This window comes from Aedes albopictus, chromosome 2 (genome assembly GCF_035046485.1).
Source record: "Aedes albopictus strain Foshan chromosome 2, AalbF5, whole genome shotgun sequence".
Classification (NCBI taxonomy): Eukaryota; Metazoa; Arthropoda; class Insecta; order Diptera; family Culicidae; genus Aedes; species Aedes albopictus.
The window spans coordinates 232,870,329-232,896,211 of NC_085137.1; the positions used below are offsets into that span (position 1 = coordinate 232,870,329).

At 40.7% G+C, this 25,883-nt stretch overlaps 1 protein-coding gene across 5 annotated transcripts in view; it reads right to left on the reverse strand.

The window, feature by feature from the left end:
* Positions 1-555: 555 nt before the first annotated feature.
* The window catches only part of LOC109416190 (histone-lysine N-methyltransferase SETD1B), a 94,594-nt gene continuing 69,266 nt past the window's right edge, over positions 556-25,883 (reverse strand). For all 5 annotated transcript variants that reach the window (XM_062851335.1, XM_062851337.1, XM_062851338.1 and 2 more), the window contains exons 3-6: positions 13,402-13,663; positions 2,404-2,546; positions 2,194-2,344; positions 556-2,133 (exon numbers count right to left, since the gene is read on the reverse strand). In XM_062851335.1, coding sequence (XP_062707319.1) covers positions 769-2,133; positions 2,194-2,344; positions 2,404-2,546; positions 13,402-13,663 — 1,921 coding nt within the window. In that variant the 3' untranslated portion in view covers positions 556-768. The remainder of the gene's footprint in view (positions 2,134-2,193; positions 2,345-2,403; positions 2,547-13,401; positions 13,664-25,883) is intronic.

Sequence of the window (25,883 nt, forward strand, 5' to 3'; positions counted from 1 at the left end):
AGAGTCATCCGACCGGTACAAGAAGACGTGGAGCGCAGCTAGGTAGGTGGGTCGACCAAGTGGAGGACGATCTGCGGACCCTACGCAGAGTGCGGAACTGGAGACAAACTGCCATGGACCGAGTGGAATGGAGACGGCTACTATGTACAGCAGAGGCCACCCCGGCCTTAGCCTGATTGGTAAGGTAAGTAGGTACTTGGCCAGGTGTGTGGAGCTGAGAGGGTTTATGACATTGTAGATAGTATCGAAATCAACAATGTCAATGGATATATTCAAGTTTGCAACTTCATCCGATATATGCTATGCCATGCTATTTGTTCAAATTTGCAAATTTAAACTGTAAGGCCAGTAGTACACAGGGTCAAATATTTGACAAGGAAAGAACTCAAGAAACAACATCAGTTTGACACTAATGAAAATTCGATCGAGTCAAACAAGATGTTTGAGCATTGGTTTCTTTTTGGACGAATATTTGACCCTGTGTACTAGCAGCTTAAGTCTACCACAGTCTGCTGTAAGTGGATATCTTGCAATAAATGTTCAAGTGCGCACAAGTCTTTTTTAAAATCTACTCATTTATTTGAAACAACTTTGAAGGTGATCAATAATTTACACCATCTTCGCTACTATACGACAAGCAACACTATTTCTGGACCTGATGATGTTTAGCGATGGTGATACCATACATCAATATTTATTGAATAAATAATTCCTAATGTAAGTTATAGTTTGCTCATCGAAAGCACCGGCAAACTTCCCATTCAGCATTCAGCTCTGCTTTCCGTTGCTATTATTATTTTGATCGATAACCGTCAAAACATCTCCCGTGCCTGACGTTGACTGATTGACTTGAGTGTCGGCGAAATGCCGACTGCGCCGTGGCTTGGGCAACGGGTTCCAGTCGATGCAGTCCTGAAACTGCGCATTGTCGGTCTGCTCGATTCCCAGTGACTTGGTTGGACTTTTCTTGGACCGCAGAGCCGATTTGCTGAGAAGGTTGTTGCGATCGTCAAGGTTGTCCAGGTTTTCGTCCCCTTCCGGAACGTTGTCGTAGTACGAGCTGCGATTTGTCATTGGCGGCGTGAGGGACCATTTACGAGGCTGGGTTTGTCCGTTTCCGGTGTACTTAGTTTCCATCTCGTGGAGCATTCGTTGAATCTCTTTTTCGCTATCGTTCAGTTGTCTCAGGTTACGATTGACGCTATCATTCGACTGAGCAGAGTACAGAGTTCCCGATGATTCCTGGTTGAACTTGAGCAGACTCTGACTTTTGTTGATAGATTCGATGATGTCCCGAACGGAACGTCTCCGTTCCGTGCCGGAATTTTGCAGGGATTCGATGTCGCCGGTAGATTCGCTAATTTTGAGACGGGCTGTGTTAATCTTTTCATCGATTTCTGTTTTGATAGGTTCAACCTTGTATTTAAACTCGTAGTTGATGGGCTTGGCTGCTTTGAACTCCATGTTTTCCTCTTCTTCAGCCGTGCTTGTGGTGGCTGAATCTGACGATTCGGTTATTCGAAGTTCGGTCCCATTTGTTGGTACTTGGTTGCGATTCTTGTTTAGACGCCTGGCCGGGATAGGCGTTTCTGGAAGTGCAACGTTTTCCAGGTCTACCGGTTCAACGGTAGGAGGTGTCTGCGGAATTGGTGGAGGTGTGGGCTTGGCCCGAGGTATGGGATGAGGCGGAGTTATTGGTCTCGGTTCTTCTTCTAGTTTGAGACTTTCTAGTTGCGACATTTGCTCTACAGGTTCAGGTATATCAATGTTATCGCTGGTTCTTTCTTCAGGTGTTACCTCTTTAACTTCCACGCGGAGTTCAAGACGTTCTTCTGTATTCTTATGCGTTGGGCTCACCTCTTCAACAACTTCCGTTTTTCTTTCAACAATCACAAGCTCTTGCACGTGATTATTGTTGCTATCACTTGGCGGTATTGGCTCCTCAACACGACTGGTCCGCTCGGGTTTTTCTTGGTTGACCTTATCGTCAGAGCTACTACGTACAAACGATTCAATTTCAGCTGTTAAATTGGAAAGGTTTTTCACATCTTCCTGGTTCTCCACAGGAGGCGTTTCTTCAATTCTCAACCGCGTGGCAAGCACCGTATCGGAAGGGTCGACAGAGATGTTTGCCTGCAAAAAAAGATGTGTTCAATACATTCTATATTGATTAATATTATCAAAAGACTGTACAATATTCCGAACCGGAGGTGGTGGAGCTCTACGCTTCTTGCGTCGTGTAAATGTTCCATTGGCGCCGTTCACACTATCATTCAGCGAAATGCTGTCATCTATTCCCTCGTCATCGAACGGATTTGAGCTTTTGAGACTAGCTTGAGAAACCCTGTTGAAAAAAAAATGAAGTTATAAGAGCGATAATTGGCGAAATATGGCCATTCTTACCCATTGGACATTCCGCGTTGCTGTTGCACGCCGTATCGCGATCGTGGTGTTGAGGTGAACATAGTTCCGCCACCATAAGTCGCTGAGCCGTTGGCAAATGTGCTCCGGTAGCGATCGTTTCTATTGAAACCAATGTCGTTGTTCTGTTGATTGAATAAAAGAAAGAAAGATGTATTTAAGCAGTGGTATAAGTAGCATTGAAATTAGTCAGAGGCAGCAGATGGTGAGTGAGAAATCAATCTTCCTTCTGGAGTAGCGTTCCGCTAATTTTCGATGCCGGAATAGCTGACTCAGGACCGATGAAGTCATGTGATGCTCCAGTGCGAGCTAACTCATCAGCCAATTCATTTCTAGCGATGGAAGAATGGCCAGGTACCCATACAAGGTAGCGTTTGCTGAATTCAGCTCCTCGATTTGAGTTCGACAAGCGATAACTTACTTTGACCTAGAGTTGGCCGAAACAAGTGCTTTAGTAGCAGCCTGGCTATCTGAACAGAAGGCTATATGACTTTGCCCATTACATGCTGCTGAAGTGCTGATTGCACTCCACACATAAGAGCAAAGACTTCGGCCTGAAAAACGGTGCAGTGTCTACCAAGTGAGTAAGACTGATGTACCCTTAGCTCACGATAGTGAGCACCAGCACCTGCTCGACCTCCGGAAAGAGAGCCATCAGTGTAACATACGATGCCGTCTGAAATACTTCTCTCTAGATAACCAGATGCCCACTATTCCCGGGATGAGAATTTCGTGGATAATGTTGTATAAGAAAAAATACAAGCAATTGTAAGATCATTTGGACCAAGGACCAAAAGTGGAAACAACGGGGTGTTCGTTGATCAGCGGTTCACAGAAGTTTCCCATAGTGCATTGAGTACCCGTCGACGGCAAGTGGAAGAAAGTGCTTTTTGTTAGAGATGAATGTGTAGTGAAGCAACGTCAAAGAGAATTTCGAGCGCTGCCGTAGGAGTTGAAGAGAATGCTCCAGACATCGCCCATTAAGCACATCCCTTGGAGATGGCCTAATTTTAATTGGATTGTTCTCACTTCGCCGTTTTGCCACATACTTAGGTTTTAGACCCCAAGTTTTACCAAAGGCTCGCCATCTTTGCCAGAAGGCCATACGAGCTTTCATGATTCCGAACTCAATGTGAGGTGTTCATGAAAGCTTGATGGAATCAAGAATAATTAAAACGTTCTTTATCTATTCAGTCACATCGATTTTAGAATCAAAGAGACGCAAAAGTCGAACGTCATTACGATTTTGCATCTCCGTGAAAAGAACAATAGATGTTTTACTCGGATTTACCGAAAGATCATATTTGTGACACTTACCCTTCAGCTACCTGAAGAGCGCTTTGCATCAGGCCGAAAAGGGTGCTGATGCACATACCGACTATCAACAGGTAGTCACCTCAATAGCGTATCTGCTACGAGATTCCACAAAAATGGCGACAAGACTCCCTCTTGAGAGCACCCACAAACACTTTCCTAATCGCTGCTTGACGCAATGTCGAGAACAGATATCGGTTTTTGAGCATTTGATGAATCCAATTGGAAATCATACCATGATCCCGTGCGACTTCCAATATGGCATCGAAAGGCACGTTGTCAAAAACACACTCGATATCTTAGAAAACACTAAGCAGGTTTGGTCTTGAACAAATGCTTTATCGATATCGTAAACAACCTTGTGTAAAAGAGTCACAGTGGACTTACCAGATTTGTAGGCATGTTGGTTCATATGAACACGGCCCACTTTCGCAATAAACTTTACGGTATATAATACCCCGCAAGATTTGGGAATAAACCTTGTAACAAAATTACAAACTAGTAGTTTTATTTTTCAAAACATGTTGGAAATAATCAAATCCCTTCTGAAGCAAAATTACAAACTAGTAGTTTTATTTTTCAAAACATGTTGGAAATAATCAAATCCCTTCTGAAGCAAAATAGGATACATTTCATCTTCTCCCGGAGATTTTAAAGGTGCGAAACTATTTAGTGCCCTATCAACCGACTCTAAAGTTATGATATTCCAATCTGTATTCTGAGAATCATAACTACAAGAAAAGACATCAGGTTCATCCGAAGATATAATATCCACACATTCAGGAAAGTGTGTACCGTATGAATATTCCAGAACTTCCTCGTCAGATGAAAGTGAAGTCGCCTTTTGGCAAACGAAGTTCGTTCACTCGGAAATCCTTAGATTTTGCAAGGATTTTGTTCAACCGACTGGTTTCACTCAAACTGCAAACGTACAAAGGTTTTTCCAGCCGGGTCGTCCAACAGATAGAAGAGCTTTCTTGCGAGCTGACTTGAAAACCTCCGATCCAGTTGAACGTCGTCTGTTTCAACTCATTCTACATTGTTTTCTGAGCTTGGCCAAAAGAAATTTCTTAAGGAGTCACACAAAAAGTCTAAGGGAATCCCAGGGGGATTTCCTAAAAGAATTCCAGCAGAAATTTCTGAAGAAACCCATGGAGAAACCCGACCTAGAGGAATACCAGGAGAAATTAATGCATGCATTACAGGGATTTCTTGAGAAATCCCAGCAAAAGTTCCTGGAGGAATACCAACAAAAAATCTTGGAGGAATAGATAGAGAAATCCCTATTAAAAGACACGGACACCGTCTTCAGCCAGAACCTGTATGGAGTGAACAAAACCTAGCGCTAGACAAGAGACACACGAAGCATGCACCAGTGGATAGCTACGGAGAAGAAACTATTCCCTCATTATGCATTTTATACAAATTGAAAAAATGTTGCTTGTTGTAGTAAAAATCTTCAATGAGCAACGGTGGTTGACCACGCAACAGCTGCCAAACGAACAAATGAATGAAGAGGAATTTGTTTCCCCTCTATAAAAGGCTTTCGATCGGTCACCAGATGTATGCAAAATATATAAAAGCAGAGTGCATCCCCGCACCGGTCATTCTGAAAACAATCGTCATTGACGAAGCATCGATACGAGCAACAGAGCGGAGCACCAAACCGGTGAGAAGCAGCAACAGTAGTAAGAAGATAAGCAACCCATCTGGGTGCTGAGTATTTGCAGCAGACAGCCGCGGCCGCATCGAAGAAGCCAGTGAGGTTTTGGGAGTTTTCCTCACTGGGGCCATGGCACACTTCGATTGCGTGTTGTGTGGCTGTTTGCAGGTCCTTAAATTTCGACAGATTGGTCCAGCGCCTCTCAAACTCGGTTTTCGCGGCGCCCCAAAGTGCCGTAGGCTCGCCTTCTCTACTCCTTTTAGCGAGCCTGCAAGAGGCTGGTGCGCAGCGAAAACGGAGTTTGGGAAGCGCGGGATTGGTCGCGGGATCGATTAACACAGTACAAGCAGAGGAATCGATCAACGAGGCTAGTTCGTTTTGTTGCTGAAATTATGGGGCTCGTAGAAATCAGAGCTTACAGAAGTCAACATTACGGAGATCCTTGACACCCATGTACAGCGGTTGAATGCTTTTGCGAAACGATTGCGGCGTTATGCTTGCGTTATGCAGAATGTTCGAAGCGGAAAGAACAAAACCGGATGTTCAACATTACCGAAAGGGAGTTCTACAACTGAATCTGAAACGACAAACCTTATTATGGACAAGGCCTTCCGGAGATTGGCGAAGTCACACAGATCGGGGCCAATCTATGGGAAAACCCTGCCCAGCATAGCGACGATGTCGTAGTTACCGCCTTGGATATACGTGAGGCTACCCGGTATACCAGAAATTGGGCTGCACCAGGATCCGATTTCGTGCAAAGTTTTTGGAATAAAAAAACTCACGACGATACACGGGCGGATGGCGGAAAGCTTCAACATGGTGTTAGAAGATCCCACACAGCTACCAGAGTTCATTCCCAGGGGCATCACTTATCTTCTGCCGAAGGACCAAAACACAGCTGATCCAGCAAAGTACAGACCAACAATAACGTGCCTTTAGAGTCTGTACATAAACACTGTCGTCGGTAGTAGCGAGGAGAATACAAGCCCACTGCCATGCCAACAACATGATGACCGAGGAACAAAAAGGGTGTCGCAAAAGCACGCAAGGCTGCAAAGATCAGGTAATCGTAGTTACGACTCAGTACCGCACTGGTACCTTCTTAAGGTACTGCAGTTGTACAAGGTATACGGAAAGGTTACCAGGCTGATACAACACGCGATGGGGATGTGGAGCACGTCCCTACGATTTACCGATGGAAAAGCTGTGCTGCGGTCCACAGCTCTCAGCGGTACCTTTAGTCCGCTATGGTTCTGCCTTGCGATGAACCCCCTCAGCAGAGCACTCAACCAAATGCCACTATGGATACCAACTGAAAAATGGGGGAAGGAGTACAAGAATAACTCATACCTTTTTTATGGACGACCTGAAGTTATTTGTGGAATCAGTACAGAGGCTGCATCAACTGTAGCAGCTTGTGACGGTGTTCAGCAAAGACATCCGAATGGAGTTTGGAATTGACAAATATGTCGGTCAGTCCATCTTCGCCGCGGTCAAGTAGTGGACGCCAGTTGTTTCCGCGTCAACGAACAGGGGGAGCTTCGGAATACGGTTGAAGACGAAGCGTACGAATACCTCAGCTACCTGCAATTTAGAGGTATCCGCCACACAGCTATCAAGAAGGAAATGCAGGACAAGTTTTTGCATCGTGTCAACTGTGTTCTTAGGAGCTTTCTGTCAGTCGGCAACAAGGTGAAGGCGATAAACACGTTTGCTGTGCCCCTGTTGACCTACACTTTGGGGTGGTGAAGTGGACCAAGACTGATTCGAACGAGCAGTACGAGTGGCGTTCACTAAGCATCGCATGCGCCATCCAAAGTCGTCCATCGAGAAAGTCACCATGCCACACGCAGTATGAGGAAGAGGCGTCACCAATATCCAGGCACTACGTGTCTCTCAGATCCAGCAGTTGTGGGCATATTTCGTAAAAAGCCATAACCGCCATGAAATGTATCACACTGTATGTGAAGCTGACCACGGTTACAGCGCCCTGCATCTGGCGCAGGAGGATTACCAGCTGAACTGCGACATCAAGACCGTTGACGAGATGATCGTGGAAGCAGAAGGAGCACAAGGAGTTGCATGGGACGCACCCCCATCAACTGGAGCTCGAGCACATCGATAAGGCGGTGTCGAATGCGTAGCTTGTGCAGGGGCGTGATGACCTCTTCTCGGAAACAGAAGGTTTCATGGTAGCCATCCACGACCGGGTGATTGCGACGAAGAACTATCGGTGGTACATATTGCACGAAGACGTGGAGGACCGCTGTAGGACGTGCTATTCAGTGGAGAAAACGATTAAGCATATCGTTGCAGGTTGTTCAGTGTTAGCTAGATCTCTGCCTACCTCGATCGTCACAACGAAGTTTCCAAGGTTGTGCACCAACAGCTTGCTTTAAAGAATTTCGCATGAAAATTCTTAGAGGAATTCATTGAACTGCTGGAGGAATTATTGAAGTAATTTTTCAATTTTTATTTTCTGGAGGAATTCTTGGAGTATTTCCTGTAAAAAATCATGGAGTAATTCCTAAAGTATTTACCGCAATAACTGGAGAAATTCCTGTAGTAATTTCTGCAGCAATTCTTGTAGGAATTCCTGCAATTATTCCTGGAGGAATTCCTGGAATATTTCTTGTAGGAGTTCCTGGGGGTTTTCCCGGAACAATTGCTAGACTATTTCCTGTAATAATTCCAAATGAAATTCGTAGAGTAATTCCTGGAGAAATTCCTGAAAGAATTCCTTGAGTATTGAGTATTCTGGAGTATATCAAGGAAGAATTCCTGGAGGAATCCGTGGAGGAATAACTGATGGAATTCGTGGAAGAATTTCAAGAAGAATCCCTGTGAGGAATTCCGGAAAGAACCCCTGTTGGGATTGCTGGAGGTATACCGGGATTAATTTGTGGAGTAATGCCTGGAGGTATTCCTGGAGGAACTCCTGGAAGAGTATCTGGAGGACACCGTGGAGGAATTTCTGAAGGAATCCCTTGATGAATTCGTAGATGAATTAGCAGTTATTCATGGAGAAATTCCTGACTGAATTCCTGGAGAAATTTCTGGAGAAATTATCCGGGAAAATTACCCAGAGAAATTTCCTGGACGAATTCCTGGAGTAATCCCTGGAAGAATTTTTGGAAGAAACTCTGGAAGAGTCCTTGGAGGAGTTTCTGGAAGAATGCTTTGAATCCTGAAGAAATCTCTGGTTTAGTTGTTGGAGGAAATCTTGGATGAATTCCTGAAGGAGCTCTGGAGGAATTCCTGGTGGAATACCCGAATAAATTCCTTGATGAGTCCATGGAGGAATCCATTAAGCAATCCATGATAGAACTCGCGAAGGAATCCCTAGGGGTATTGCTGAAGGAATCCCTGAAAGAATCGCTTGAGGAAATCCTAGAAGAACTTCTAGTGAAATCGCTGGAGCAATCCCTGGAGAAATTTCTAGGAAAATTCCTGGAGGAATTCCAGGAAAACTTCCTGGAGGAATCCCTGGAGAAATTTCCGGAGGAACTCTTGGGAAAACATTCTTGAGGAGTTCTAAGGGAACGCCTGGAGAAATCTTTGGGAATCCTCGGAGAATTTGAGGAACTTGAGGAACTCCCGGAGGAATTCCCGAGGAACTCCTGCAGGATTTTTTGAAAGGTTCTTAAAGTAAATACTGAAGAACTCCTGAAGGAATTCCAGCAAAGCTGCTGAAGAAATTTTCGAGAAACTGCTGCAAAACTCTGCAAATTTCAGGGAAGTCCTGAGGCATTCCCTAGGAACTCGTACAAGTATTCTCGGAGAACATTACGATGAATGTCTGAGGGACTCCTGGAGGAATTTCCGAGGAACGCCTGGACGAATTCTTGGGTAATTTCCGACACTTCAAAATATCATAAAGATCATTTGTTTGTCAGTGGATGTATAAGCAACACGAAGAAATACTCAAAATATTATATGATGCAACAGAGGTAATCGTGAAAGAATTACATCGAAAAAGTAAAAATACACAAGAGTTGAGCTTAATTCCAGAATAGTTTGGATGACCTAGGTCACCAAGTGAATGTTGCTAAGTAAACAGAATTGCACTCTGAGGTTCTAAGAGTAGCGTGGATTATATTCCGCGAGCATTCGCTACAATAAAAATATTCTAAAATTTACAGATATTGTGACCCATAACTCAAAATACATTGTGTCCATTTGTATGCCAGTAGACACCCAAAAAGCAACAAATAAATATACTCGTAAGGTGCATTAGACACAATCGTGAATGAATTATGCCGGTAGAGTAAAGAGGAACAAGAGTAGAGCCTGTAGACCTTGAAGATCCAAATTCCAGAATAGTTTGGAAAGCCTGGAATATCCCATGAATGTACCAAAAGCATTATAAAGACTGGACTCGAAAAAATGAGACACTCAAAATAATGTATAACTTTTGATTGCGTTCACAAAAATAGCTGATTTTTTAACTAGGAATAGCATGTTATGTGTAGTTAATGCCCTAAAAATTTCATCAAAATCGGTTCAGTATTGACGCAAGTATTGTCGATACAATAAAATGTGATTTTGGAAATTTTGGGCTTCCATTTTAAAAATTGTTTAGTCTATAACTTGGTTGTAAGCTAATCAAAACGTCTGAAAATTTGACTGTAAGTTCTTCAAGTAAGTCATAATAAGTGGTGAAAATTTCATTATAATCGGTTCAGTGCTTTTTTTTTAACAATTCAAACAAAAAAACGGGGTTTTCAAATTTTGGGCACTTTTTAACATTTTAAAATCAGTGTGCATTATTTTGACTGTAGTATTGGCAACACTGTCCCGATTTTTTTGAAACTTTGACAGTGTAAAATCGTTGTGTTAATCTATTCTCAATGAAAATTTCAGCCAATTTAATTGAACATTTTAAAAGTTAGAGCAGTTTGAATGAAATTTTGACACAATACATCTACATACATACATTTTGTACAGAAAACTTTCATTGAAATCGATTCAGTATTTTTGGCTCTATAGCTTTAGGTAAAAAATGTCATATTTTTTAAAGTGTTAGTTTGGCCCAAGATTCTCAAATGGTAAGTCTCTTGTTTCGACGATATCTCTGCCAACACTTAACCGATTTTGATGAAATTTTTATGGTATTAGCTACACATAATGTACTATTTTTGGTAAAAAATCAGCTAATTTTGTCCACACAATCAAAAGTTATACATTATTCTTTGTGTCTCATTTTATCGAGTCCAGTCTTCAGATGTGCACTGAGGTTCCATCAGTAGTATATACTACATTCCTCGAATTTTTTTTCACATTTAAAATATGATACAGTATGAAGATATCGTAACCCAAACTTTAAAGTGTATTGGAGGCCATTTGTATTGCACGGAATGTCCAACTACCACAGTATCAAGTGGCTCATAGCATTGCGAGGTCTTATGGACCACAACGTGACTTAATTTCTTGAGCAGAGTGAACACAAACGATTGTAGATGTTTTTGATATTAAGAAAATAAATCCCAGAGTAGTTTGGATGATCTAGATTACCCAATTTATGTACCATGAGTTTTCTAGGAGTGCTTTGAGGCTTTTTGAGTACCGTACCAAGACTGTGTTTTGTGATCATTCATCGTATATAAAATTTAGTCGAGAATGTTGGATTTGTGTCACAAACTTCGGAGTACTTTGAAGGCCTTAGAATAGCTTTGGGATCAAAAATTCAACATACTATTATGGGTAGTAATGCATTGCATGTCAAGGATCAGTGAAAACTATTGATGATTAGCAAAACGATGAAATTTGAGCAAAAAATGTAGTATTTATAAAAAATACAAAAAAGCCCCGTATTTTCGGCTCCCAGCAAAAGGGGGGAGGGTGCAAAGGGAGAAGGTACCATGCATTTCTTAGCCCAACTATTCCCCTTGACTATAAAAAAATCCGGGGTAAAATATTTTCAATCAAAAAAGATATTGCATTTCTACCAAAAGTAGATCGTCCCGGGTGTTTACGGGTTAAGCACGACAGATTTGCAGCCTACTACAAGCACCAGCCGGACCCGGTACTGGAAAATAGTTGCATAAGGCTGTACTGGCATCGCGAGATCATTACGGACGTGCTTATTCGTACCAACCGGCCCGACATTGTGGTTCACGACAAAAGGATGAAGCGGGTAACGCTCATCGACATCGCTGTACCGTTAAACCATAATATCGGCACCAACATTTCAAAAGGGCGTAACTGCATTTGGAAATAATACCTTCTTTCAAAGCTGTAGGTCGTACTGCCTCCCTTACACTCAAACCACCGTGGTTGTCGGAAAGAGGAGAGTTTTTCCCATCTGGTACTTGTTGTGAAAAACATGGAAATCATAACACATGATCCACAGCTTTAAAAGAAAGTGATGATTCCAAAAGCAGTTACGCCCTTTTGAAATGTTGGTGTCGATATCCAATCAACGTTCTCGGGCAAGATGACTAAGTACCACGACCTAACGGAGGAGTTGAAGCAGATGTGGCACCTAGAGGACGTCCGAATAGTTCCGGTTGTCCTCTCGTCAACCGGAGTTGTCCCCAAATATCTCCTAAGTTCCCTAGACGAGCTGGAATTGAAGAAGGACCTGAACAGAATCCTGAAAGTGGTGATTCTTGGAACCTGTAGTATGACTAGGCGGTTCCTGAATCATCACAACTGACATCCGAAGCACTCATTAGCATACAGGGGATGGTCAAAATGTTTGGGATAGGCAACTTTTTTTCACTGACAAAAAAATTCAACATGCTATAACTTTTCGTAGAGTGCATCAAAAAATCTCAAATTTTGACTGTTCATCAACCTGTTATGTACATCACTGGTACAAATTTGTGCTCGATTGATTAAACTTTAGCAAAGTTATAACCGTTCGGGTGAAACACTATTTTTTAGACAACTCATTTTTGAGCTGTCATATCTCGGAAACCAGTGAACCGAATTGAATGAAATTTTGAACGTACACTAACAATGTGTAAATGCTTCATAAACTATTAAAACATAGGTACTTTTTAAACGTTGAAAAAAGTTATCATGGATTGACACTTTTTGGATTTTTCTAAAAAAAATATAATTTTTTTACATTAATGTCATTAAATTTTAGTGTTAATATCCAAAGATTTTTCACTTCTGTTCTCAAATTATCTCTAATCAGATATATTAGAGCCTATTTAGATTGAAGGAAGAACACATTTAATAATTTTTGTGTGGTATTGTAAATTTTACTTATTTTCCTCTATATGGGTAAAAATTTCAACACGGTTTAACTTAATTCGCCGTTAGAAAATCTTACATTTTATAACATCGTATTAAGTATCAATATATTGTTGATAAACGTTTAAAAATTCATTCAATTCGGTTCACGGGTTTCCGAGATATAACAGTTCAAAAAATAGTTGTCTAAAAAATAGTGTTTTACCCGAACGGTTCTAACTTCGCGAAAAATTATTCAATCGAGCCCAATTTTGTACCAATCATGCACATATAACAGGTTGATAAACAGTCAAAATTTGAGATTTTTTGATGCACTCTATGAAAAGTTATAGCATGTTGAATTTTTTTGTGGGAGAAAAAAAGTTGCCTATCCCAAACATTTTGGCCACCCCCTGTATAAGTAAACCGGCTAATGAGATCCACAGAGCCTAATCCCCTTTGCCATTCCGATTGCCCGGTGTAAAAGTTTTCAGCAATGTTTGCTGAGAAGCGCCAAAAACTCTGTAATAATCTAGATAATAATAATATTTATGGACTGGATAATAGTAAAAGCGAGTAGAGGTCATTTAATTTAGTGTTGAGTAGTTTTACCCTGTAAATTGTACTGTATTTAGCAGCATGATATTAACAACCATGCGTTCTCCTCAAAGCTTAGTGTCTTTTGTTATGGAGACGCATGGACTTTAGGAGTGTCCTTGCTTTCGGATTTAAATCCATATTATGTCACTAACTGATTACGTTAATTTCAAACAACATTATTCACTACGAAAAGTGTTTAACCGGATTTGTCTTACCATTCCGATGGTTCCCGATTGCAGCGAGCTGCGTTCACGTGAATTTCGTGGGAAAAGCGGCGTGTTGGAGGTGGACTGCGAGTGGCCGGGATGGTGGTATCCAGAGACGGTGCTGTTGAGCGTGTTCCGATAGCCCGACGCCATACTGCTGTTGAAGGTGTGGTAGTGCAGGTCTGGATCGTCTCGCCGCAGCGGCGGTGGGCTCTCCGATGTCTTGTTGATACCGAGCGATGACGAGCGTTTCTTCATCGGACGAAATGTCCTGCAAGTAGGAATGAATGTAAATATATCGACATTAGTGCGTGCTGGTAAGGAAGGTAGGTACACATAGGGCGAGGTACGGCCGGTATATAGTGGAAGGCAGACTACTTATTGCGCCCCTAAAGCATCCAGTAGGTACATATATGCATCATATACTTATAGTTGGAAAGTACTAAGTTATAAACTTTCAAGATAAATTATTTAAACATGATTTTTCGTATTCACATATACGAGACAATAACTTAAAATGTAAAGAGAAGCTAGCTTTATTTTAAAATTATACTTGAGTCTATTAGGTCTAAGTTTAGACTATGTTACAAATAAATACAAAAGAAAACAACAATGTTTTCTCGGTTGAATCTTTCTTACTAATTCACTCATACAATTTTCATACTTTCTGGCACAAAACATAATTCAATGTTCCCTTCTGAAACGCTTTGTATTTTTTTTTAATTTATTAAACTTCAACGAAACACATCCCAATTCATTGTGCCCAACAGTCTTTCAACAATTTAAAAATCCTTTACCCCTAGTAAAACGTGTAACTCCTATCGAAACTGATAAGACTTGCTGATGTTTGATATTTGATGTCGGTGTGTGCGCCGGAGCCAGCGCAAGTGCATCGAACGGTAGGCAGGTTTAATTCAATTTATTGCTGCACGGAAATTGCCTCTCCCCCCCGCGGTGAGCAACGCCGTGGTCCTGCAGTGCGTTTGATTAGCTACATAAAATTCAAACAACCCAGTGTGTAGTGATCGTTACCGGACTACCGGACTAAAGTATAAACTGCCGTCGATGTCAGAGCAGCAGCTATTCAGTTTGTTTAGGTAATCTTTGAACCCGCACCACAATTCATTGCTCCCGTGTGTATTGCCGTCCTAGTAAGTTGTACCGGCACGGCGTGCCTTGTCTTACCAATCATTTACTCATTCTGTATCGTACGCGACACAATAAGAAGCAGACTGCATTTTAATTAAGCTCAATCGAATTCTACACGCTGTCTCCTTGAGTTCGGTCGATTGAGACGATACGGTTGTGATGTGATATTTCGAGTTTCTGTTCTGGAGATATCAAAGTGCCATAAAACTGGATATATTTTTTTATCTGTATTAACGAGATTTTTAGCCCTAGGCTAGTTCATCTCGGGACCTACGCTTTACTTCCCTTCCGAAGGAAGAGCTCACATTTTGCGAGTTTGTCGGGAGTGGGATTCGATCCCAGGTCCTCAGCGTGATAGTCAAGTGTTCTAACCATCACACCAGGTCCGCTCCACTAAACTGGATATAGTTGAACATGTAAACATAATTCTAGGACAATTTTCTGATGAGATTAAATTGTTAATTTCCCATACAATGCTGAACCAGACACGTAATAAAAAAAAACTGCGATCTGATGTGTCGCATGTATAGGATTGGTTCACTTGCATGGGACTTGTTAACTTTTACCGACTACCCCCGTTGGATTGACCGTATCTAATCTGAACACTTTTTAGTTTGAACCCTGCTAATATGCAAATCGTTCAATCTAAAAATGGTTCAAACGTCATTCTACTCATGGAACGGAGTGAAATGGAACCTAAATAAAACAGCAAAAAGGTTACCTTAAATTTGTTTTTTGACGTCTATAGATTAACTAGAGGTTCAAATTTAAAATGAACCCCGTTGGATTGCATAAGAAGTCGGTCAAACCAACGAGGATAAACGATATATTTGATCAGTTTTAGTAGGATACCCGGAACCGATTCCAGAACGATTCTGATATGGTCTGAAACTGTTTTCTAGCTAACCGTTCATCAGGCTATCGAGAAAGCCATTATTGGGTGTGTTGCATGCATTATTTTGGATCACTTTCATATTTGGTCACTTCCGGTGGGACACCTGGAACCGATTTCCGAACACTACCGGTTCATATATGGTCTGAAACTATTTTCCTGGATACCATTTATGAGGTACGGCGTTATTTGATGCGCCGCATGCATGGGTTGCGTTCACTTTTACATTTGGCGCCTTTCAGCGGGACACCCGGAACCGGTTCCGGAACGATTCAGATATGGTCTTCTAGCTTGCCGTTCATCAGTTTATCAGAAAAGCCGCTATTTGATGTGTTGCATTCATAGGTTTGGTTCACTTTTATATTATGCCACTATCTGTGGGACACCCGGAACCGGTTCCGGAACACTACTGGTTCAGATATGGTCTGAGAGTATTTTCCTGCTTACCGTTTATTAGGGTATCGAAAATTCCGCGGTTTGATGTGTCGCATGGATGGGTTTGTAGCATTTTCATATCTGGCCCCTTCGTGGGGTATCGGTCCGGAACACCTAAATGGCCATAACTCTGGAATGGCTGGACCGATCCGATCCGCGTCGAATGAACCGTCGGTCGTTAAAATCGATTGAGGTTTACTGCCAAAACGTGAGTTTTTCTACACACAAAGTGTACTGAAAAGTTATATGTTCACTCAAAAAACGAATTTTCAATAGAAGGCTCGGATAGTCGAGTTACATATACCGTAATCCGGGGTATCAATGATCAGCGGGGTAACATTGATCGGCTTGACCCACCTCATGAAATGTTCAAACAAACATTTTACATTGAATCAGTTTCTGCTATGGAATGATGTATCGTAATCTGCTATCATTTAGCTATTAAATGACATGCAATTTATGAAAATTGAATTTCATAAACATTGAATTAAACCGATTTTTCCATAACTGTGTTTCGTAACCCAATGAGATACATTATCAAACATTCATGCTTGGCGTGAATACTAGACACAAAATGAGGTTCGAAATCACTGTATTACTTCAATATGATATCCTAGAGTTGGATTTAATAAACGAAATTTTCATGAAAATGCTATTTTCCAGTAAAATATACGATTTATTAAAAGTCTGCAATCAATTCCTTAAGCCATTGCCTACCTTTAGGCGTTATTCGTGGTTTAGAGGATTTTAATCCTAAAATAACTTAAAAAGTACATAATTTGTAAGAATTTGGACAACATATTCGAAATCAGCCACCCCAAATTTAGTTAGTAAGGATATTTTCAACACAAATGAACATTGATCACTGACATGATCAATGTTACCCCAAATCAACCCAATCAAAAATTAGATTAAAAACCTATTTAAACATGTTTTAAAGTTTTACAATACTCTTTCGAGTAGCTTAACACATACTCAGAGGGCCAGTACTTGTTTCAAAAATATAAAACATGTAACATTTGCTTTAACAAGAGAATAATTCAAGAAAGATAGAAAATTCTGATCAATGTTACCCCGGATTACGGTACCATTCAACTCAGTTCGACGAATTGAGATGATGTCTGCACGTGTGCATGTATGTATGTCTGTGTCCAAAAGAAGTTCACTTACTTTAAAGGCACTTGTCATTTTACGGATTATAGCTCGAATCGAACCGGAATTTCACCGCATTGTTTGCTATTGAAAATTGTGCGGATCGGTCAAGGCGTTCCGGAGTTATGACCATATTAGTAATCCGGATAGTACCGGTAAACTGAGCATATATAAAACTGAACCAAATTCTGTCATGCGACACTTCAAACTGCTCCGAATTTTGTAGAGTTTAACTTGGTTACCGAATTTTATGCAAATTATCAATGGAAACCACAAAACCACCATGTCGGCAAAAAAATCAAGATGGCGACCTAAAATTCAAGATGGCGGCCTACAACTAGAAGAGGTGACTGTTTTAAGGTGTTTAGGTCTCTAAAACCATGCAATATGGGTATATTTGGTGTCCGGAGTAAAAAATAGTGGCCATAATATACAAGATGGCGGCTCAAAACTCAAAATGGTGGCCCAAAGTTCAAGATGGCAGTTGTTTAAAGGAGTTTTTGGCTCTTATGCCATGCAATATGGGTATATTTGGTATAGGAAAGATGTTCAGAATCTATTCAGAATCTAATAATGACCAGAATAGCAAAGATGGCGGCTTAAAATTCAAGATGGCAGCTGTTTCGGGTTTAGGTTCTAAGACCATGCAATATGGGTATATTTGGCATAGATAAGATTTCCGGAGTCCAAAAATGGCCACCATAATATCCAAGATGGTGGCCCAAATTCCAAAATGGTGACTGTTTCAAGGAGTTTAAGGCTCTAAATTCAAGCAGTATTGGGTTTTGGTAACGGTGAAATGGTGACCAGAGAATCCAAGATGGTGGCCAAAATACATATACAAAATGGTGACTGTTTTGAGGAATTTTAGGGTCTACTACCTTGTATTGTGGGTATGGGTACACAGTAATGTTTCGATTTTATCATTGTTTTTGCGTGACAGACCTTAACTTTTAAATAACTTTCATACATTTAAGTACAACTCTCCGTTCTTATCCTTAAGATGAATATTCAAATCGTGATTTGCAGCACTGAAAGTATTGAAAACGCGCGGAGATGTTGTACAGTGTGAAAGTCTAGTGGACAAAGGTGGACTGTGTAAAATACCTACACAGCTGCTTCAGGTCGACTAAATAGAAAAACACATACGATTTAAAAACTGACCAATGCCACCATGAGGGGAAGTAATTGAATTAAATCTTGTTGGATTTAAAGGAGCAGCATTAACTTAATATTTTACTATACCAATCGATGAAATCGAAAAAAAAAAATCATTCCATGGACAAATTTTAGGTGCCAGTGATAATGTTAAAGAATCTCAACGAAAAAAGTTACCAGTTTACCTTCACAGTACCAAATGCCAACATCAAAAGTTAAAAAATCTGTAACTTTGTCAAAGTTCATCCGATTTTGATGAAAATTTTATAGAAAATCACAAATGAGTTGAATTTTAGACTTATGCAATGGAACCATAAAAGTTCACCGTTGTTCCGGATTAAGGCCGGAAAAACCTGGGGTACAGTCATTGCACAATTATGGGTCACTCTGTCACAATTATTAGTCAGTTAGTTCACTATGTGAATTAAATGGATATGACCCATAGTTGTGGGTGACCCATGATTGTGCTGTGACTGTACCGTAGGTACCAAAACAGGGACTTTTTGAGACAAACACGTGAAAACGTGTTGAAATTCGCAACAAATCAATCAATTTTAACTCTTCATTCTAGCACACCTGTACATGCACGGTTCCGAGACAGTTGAAAATGTTCCGGTCGCGTAGCAGGCCGGAACCGGTTCCGGTAGGGACCCAAAGGGGACACTTTCTGAATTTCACAGAACCTCATCGTTCGACGGCTCAAAATTCAAGATTTTTCATCTGGATGTCAATAGGCATAGTGCCGATGTCCGACAAAGGATCTGGCCAATTCCGGATAATCCGGAACCGGTTCCGGCAGGGACCCAAAGGGGACACTCTGAATTTCGCAGAACTACATCGTTCGACAGCTCAAATTTCATGATTTTTTATCTAGAGGCCAATAGTCATAGCGCCAATGATCAAAAATGGCTCTGGCCACTTTTGGATATTCCGGAACCGGTTCCGGTAGGGACCCAAAGGGGACACTTTCTGAATTTCACAGAACCACATTGTTCGACGGCTCAAATTTCATGATTTTTTTTTAATTAGAAGCCAATAGTCATAACGCCAATGATCGAAAATGGTTCTGGACAGTTCCGGATATTCCGGAACCAGTTCCGGTAGGAATTTCGCAGAACTACATAGTTCGATGGCTCAAATTTCATGATTTTTTATCTAGAGGCCAATAGTCATAGCGCCAATGATCAAAAATGGTTCTGGTCACTTGCGGATATTCCGGAACCGGTTCCGGTAGAAACCCAAAGGGAACATTTTCTGAATTTCACAGAACCACATCGTTCGTCTGCTCAAATTTTATGATTTTTCATCTAGAAGCCAATAGTCATAGCGCCAATGATCAAAAATGCTTCTGGTCTCTCCCAGATGTTCCGGAACTGGTTCCGGTAGGGACCCAAAAGCGACAATTTCTGAATTTCACAGAACCACATCATTCGACGGCTCAAAATTCATGATTTTTCATCTTGATATCAATAGACATAGTACCGATGGCGGACAATGGATCTGGCCACTTCCGGATATACCAAGAACGGTTCGGATAGGGACCCAAACCGCATCCGGTAAGGATACAAAAAGGACACTTTCATAATTTGACGTAACTTCATCATTTGACAGGTCAAAATTCATGATTTCTCATCTGAGGCATAGCGCCGATGGCCAATAATTGATCTGGTCGCTTCCGAATATTCCAGAAACCAAGGATGTTGTCGATCACCTTGCAATCGTTTGACTCATTTGTCTACAACTCAGTTATAAGCCCTATACTAAAATGTGGTTATCAATATACTTGTAAAAATGTGTTTTTCCTACAATTTTCACCAAGTATGGCATTCTCCAAGCATTCTAACTAAGATTGCTCAAGCATTTACAAATGGTATTTTTGTACGAATACCAGGAGAAATTCCAGCAGCATTCCAAGAGAAATTTCAACAGAAAATCAAACGAATCTGAAGAGGGTTTCCAGCAAGAATACTAAGAGATATTCATAGAAGGTGATTTAGAGAAATTCAGAAGGAATCCCTATAAAAAATCTCAGCTGAATTTCTATTGGAATCCATAGTTACAGCAGAGACTGCTGCATGAAACTCATCAAAAAATATAACATGAACCCCTCAAAATCGGATGAATTGTTGGATAAGCTCTAAGAGAAATTCCTGGAGGAACCCTTGAAAAAATCTCTTCAGGTACCACATGAGGATTTTATGGAGAAAAAGGCAGGCATTCTTAGGCATTCTCCAAGCGGAATTAGTGTTGAAATCTTTTAGAAAATGTCTGTAAAAATCACAGAAAGTACTTCCCTAGAAGAAATACTGAAAGCATTCTTAGAAAAATCCGCGGTGAAATGCCAAGGAGAACTGTTGAAGGAATCCATGGAAAAATCTTTGGATAAATCCTCCTGACATGTCGCCATAAATGCCTGATGGGAAATTCTTTATGAGATTGCTCCTCCAGATGCTTCTCCAAGTACTGTAATTGCTCCAAGGATTCCCAAAGAATCTCATCAGGTCTTCTAAGTGCATTCCACCAGAAATTCCTGAATAAATACCAGCAGCATTTTTCCCGCAAGAGTTTCCGAATGCATACCTAATTATCAAGTGATTCACAAATCAAGCAAGATTCTAAAATTCTAGGAATGCCCGTGTAGCTGCCGGCTTAGAATAGCACTACGGACCACCTGTTCCGGTGGTAAAAGTCCACCAAACAGGTAACCCCAATCCAAGGTGTCAGGTGACCCGTGCTGAGGGATGAATGGTTGAGGGGGTTTAAAATATGCTCGATCTTTAACGGAGCCCGTAGCGTGGGTAGATCGCCTTTTTGGGTTGCGTTGCGGTGAAAGATCTACCAAGCCGAACCCTAGTCCTAACTGCTTCCAACTAGTGGAACAGCATAACTTAGTAATCAAAGGAAAACACTTTGGTCCTTATTACATTTTACACCTTGTTGAAAGTTATAGGTCTCGGTTTTAGGTGTGGCCGAGATAGACCTTGAAACAGGGACAAATGGATTAGTATTCCTAATCTTTTATTCGGTGTTCACTAGTTTGAAACAGTAAGGACTAGGGTTTCGATGCATGGTCAATATCGGTATCATTTCTTGACTTTATCGTTAGGGGATCCGATTTTGACTGAAAAAGGAGCGTGTTCAAAGCGGAACCTATCAACCAGAATCCTCCCTTGCGATCAAGTTGAAAATGACTACTTTAATAAAACCGAATACTTTACAACTTCTCAATGGTGATAAAGTAATACGACATGCACTATACAAATGACACGGGATATGCCACAATAGATTAAATATTGGTCGCAGTGGTTTATGTTCCGAACAGAGAAAAAAAAAAAATCTAGGAAAATCTTGGAGTTCTAGTGTCGCTTAAGAATTCAGTCCAATATTTCTCCTGTGATTCCTCCAGGGATTTGTCCAAGAACTCCGCCAGGAAATCTTTTTGGGATTTTTTCATATCGAGATGCAAGCTTTGTTCAACTTAGAGCGTTGTTCCAATAAGAAAGAGAAAAATTAGAAGGAGGTATATTTCATCACAAAGAATGACTTAGTAGAACGCATGAAAATTCCTTAAAATCCTTAGGAAATGTTATAACAAAAAAAAAAACAATTTCAATGGGTCGTCCACAAAAAACGACACAATTCTAAAAATTGAATTTGCACGACGTTCGCATTGATCTTGGCCTGCCTTGCTTCAACTTAGTGTTCTTTGAGCACTTCCACAGTTATTGATTGAAGGGCTTTCTTTGCCTGCCATTGCATAGATTTGTACATTGTGTGGCAAGTACAATGATAAACTATGTGACTATGTCAAGAAAATTCTCCCGACCGGAATGGGAATCGAACCCGCCGTCTCCGGATTGGCGATCCATAGCCTTAACCACTAGGCTAACTGGAGACCCCTCTGTGGGTCCCTACCGGAAGCAGTTCTGGAATAGCCGGCAGTGGCCAAAATTATTTTTGATCATTGGCACTGTGGCTATTGGCTTCTAGATTAAAAACCATGAAATTTGTTCTTTAAAAACGATGTGGTTCTGTGAAATTCAGAAAGTGTCCCCTTTGGGTTCCTACCGGAACCGGTTCTGGCCTGCTATGCAGCCGGAACACGTGCAACTGTCTCAGAACCGTGCATGTACAGGTGTACTAGAATAAAGATTTAAAATCAATTGATTTGTTGCGAATTTCAACACATTTTCGCGTGTTTGTCTCAAAAAGTCCCTGTTTTGGTACCTAGGGTACCCCAGGTTTTTCCGGCCTAAATCCGGAACAACGGTGAACTTTTATGGTTCCATTGCATATGTCTAAAATTCAACTCATTTGTGATTTTCTGTAAAATTTTCATCAAAATCGGATGAAATTTGAAAAAGTTACAGATTTTTAAACTTTTGATGTTGGCACCTGGTACTGTGAAGGTTAAAAACGACATGATTGTTGTCCTATGAACATGATTTTTGTCAAATGAATTAAAGTGCGATATTCATTAACATGTCCCTTGAGTTTGGTGGTTTTTCGCAGGTACGAGAAAGGCACCATCATCGCTAGGTGGATTAATTAGGGTTTTTTTTTAACTTTCAAGTTTTGTGCTTATTTACGTATGGAATGACCATGCGTCTCCATCACTTGAAAATTTCCGTTTATTCTATTCATTATTTTTATATATACACTCAAGGGTGAGCTTCAGTTAGTAAAAAATATCAGTGAATTCACCTGCTGCAGAATGATGATCCTCCAAGAATTGCTTCAGGCATTCCTTCAGAAGTTCTTTTTGAATGAACGAACATCTGAAGGAATCTATACAAAACTAGCTGTTCCCGGCAAACTTTGTCTTGCCTACTGCGTTTTTTGACGTTTCAAGTCCCTAGCCAAGCCCATGTCCCTGTTAAAAATGTATGAAACCCGATTTTCAAAATCTCTTAATTTTACCATGTTTTTTTGCCTCATAACCCTTCCTTGGGCGAAAACTAACAGAACAAAATTTAGACGACTCAAATCGGACCATCCGTTCGCAAGTTATGCGCGGTCCTACGCATGCCACTGCATTTTTATATATATAGATAGAAGATTGCTGGAGATGCTCCACAAAGAAAATTGGGGAATAGAGGAAGAACGCCGGGTTGCGATCCTTAAGTAATTACGGAAGGATTTCCTAAAATAATTCCGGAATAAGTTCCAGAAGGAATCCCCCAAGAAGTTTTTCCTGGATGAATTCTTGGAATTTCTAAAAAAATGTCTGGAAGGAACTTCTTGAACAATCACGGAGAGAACTTCTGGAGAAAACATGGAATGAATCCAATGGTAGACTTCCAAATTGGAGCAAAATTTACAAGTTAACTTGAGAATTTCACTCCAATTTGAAATATGTCTTAAACTGATAGAGAACGTGTTCGATTTCTGCTTCTGTGGTTTTCGGGGCTATTGCAGAAAAATGTATTACACCCGATTCTTTTTTTTTGCACGGGAGATCTGCACCGTGCAAAAATGTTATTGATTCAAAATTCGAAAAACCGTGCAAAAAAGTAACATGATATTTCGACGAATCATGCTCTAGTCTGACGACTACCATAACCTCATCCGACGTGAATTGTGTGGAGTCGTATGCTACACACTTGAGTCTAGCAAGCATCTATGTTCTATGCCAGAGCCCGAGACGGTATTGAGACTCTGGTTCTCTGATGGAGCAAATCATTGCACAGCGCGGTTGATTGCGCAAAGCAGTAGAATCTTTACGAGCAGATTGCCACTTGTTTAAATTCAAACGGAAGAAAGCTGGCCGCCGCCGCCGTCGCCTGTAAGCACTGCTGCCGAACGCATTTTATAGATGTAAATATTGCATGCGAAGGTCTGCAGCCACTTAAAAGGACGGAGGCAAACCAGTAAAAGTATTGCGGCGGAACAGACTCGAATTGGTCGTTATGCTAAATGAGGTGCTACCGGGTGTTGAATTTTCAACAAGTGAAGGGTGATTGATTCACTGATTCGGTTTATGGGTTTACGATTATTGATGATCTTAATGAAACAATCCGCCATGAAAGTTAACTTATTTATTGCTTGTTCACCAAATTTCAAGATCTCGATCTTCTATTTTTCGCTAATCGCCTAAATCGAAATCTTCCGGGTAATCCTGGATCAAGCGGAACCGTTGGCGGCACAATAGGAACCGGTGCTGCTGGCAAACGAGTCACTTGAGGATGGAATCCATTTTCGTCGGCAGTCCACCTAACTTCGATTATCGTTCCATCGGGGGAAGGATACGAGTAACTTCCACTTTGCACCAAAGCCAAACTGCTTCCAACTCCATCTGGTCGAATCACCGGAACGGGTTTCAGCACTCCCTGCGTTTGCACCTGGATTCCGTTGCCGGTTTCGTATCCATACTGGAAACTTCCATCCAGCTGTTGTTCTGCGTAGGAACTCAGGATTGGCACCTGATTCAATCCGAATCCTTGTGGAATGAAGCCTTGGGAAGTTACGAAAATGGCACCCAACAGCACCAACGATAGAACTGCGAATTGGCGCATATTCACTGACATCCGGGAGATGAAATCGCGTCGAAGACGCGTGGAACAATACTGCGCGAAAAGTTCTGCTGAAGTATACATTTATAGTTAAAAAGTGTAGAAGTTAGTCACAGCACATTCAAAACACTGCACATCTTGCTAACTATTGCCGGCAATGACCTCTGTGCAATTGAATTTGGAAGGAATTTCACACTTTGGTGGGCTGCAGCAGAAGTTCTCCCAGTAGCTAGTACATAGGTTCATCCATGAATGAATGTCGATTGTTCAATTTACACCCTTTAAGGCATGTCAGTACGTATACTAGGATTGAGTGTTTCTTAAACAGGCAGTAACTAACTGAGACTAATTTATTGTTTTTGGAAATATGTAGCTGGTGACAAGCTCCTCTAGAGATCATTTGGATGCTATTTATATTTGCCAAGTATCTATATAGGGGTGGTGGGGGTAAAGTGGACAGGGTACAGTTTAATGGCTTTTATTGTTTTTCAAAATGTTTCAACGATTGAAGCTTATGCCCAAGCATGAATCATTATACTTTTGCTGATCTTGAACATTAAAATCAAATAAACCTCTTCAAGATGACAAAAACTTTGAAAATCAAGTGGAAAATCGGAAATGATGTAAAATCTGCTTATAATTGCTAAGGTTTTCTCGTAAGTTATTTTCAAATTATCACAAGTTTTACACCCTGAACCAATTAAGTCCACATAGAAGAGTATATTTGATCGAAAAAAAAATTAAGTTTTGCAAAAAAAAATGTTTTGGAAATAATTTTAACAAAATCGGACCGTGGGGGTAAAATGGACAATCGGTTCAAATTTCACTAAAATTAAATATTTTTTTTGCAAACTTCAAAATCATCATCCGTCATACCTATCGTGACATAGTTGCAGTAAAAAGTTATAAAAAAATATTTTCTATCAACAAAATATAATTTTCATCCAAAACAGTGCTTGTTTTTTACACTATTTTCACAATAATTATTTAAGTGTGTTTCAAAGTTTGTATTACAAGTTTGAAAACAACAAAATGAAGGTATCGTATGAAATTTGATAGATTGTATTTAAAAACATAGAAACAATATGCTGTTATATAACTTTTAACGACTTGTTCATTTTACCCCACCGATTGTCCATTTTACCCCCACCAATTTTTTTCACGTTATTTTGATGCACGATTTGGTGAAGAAA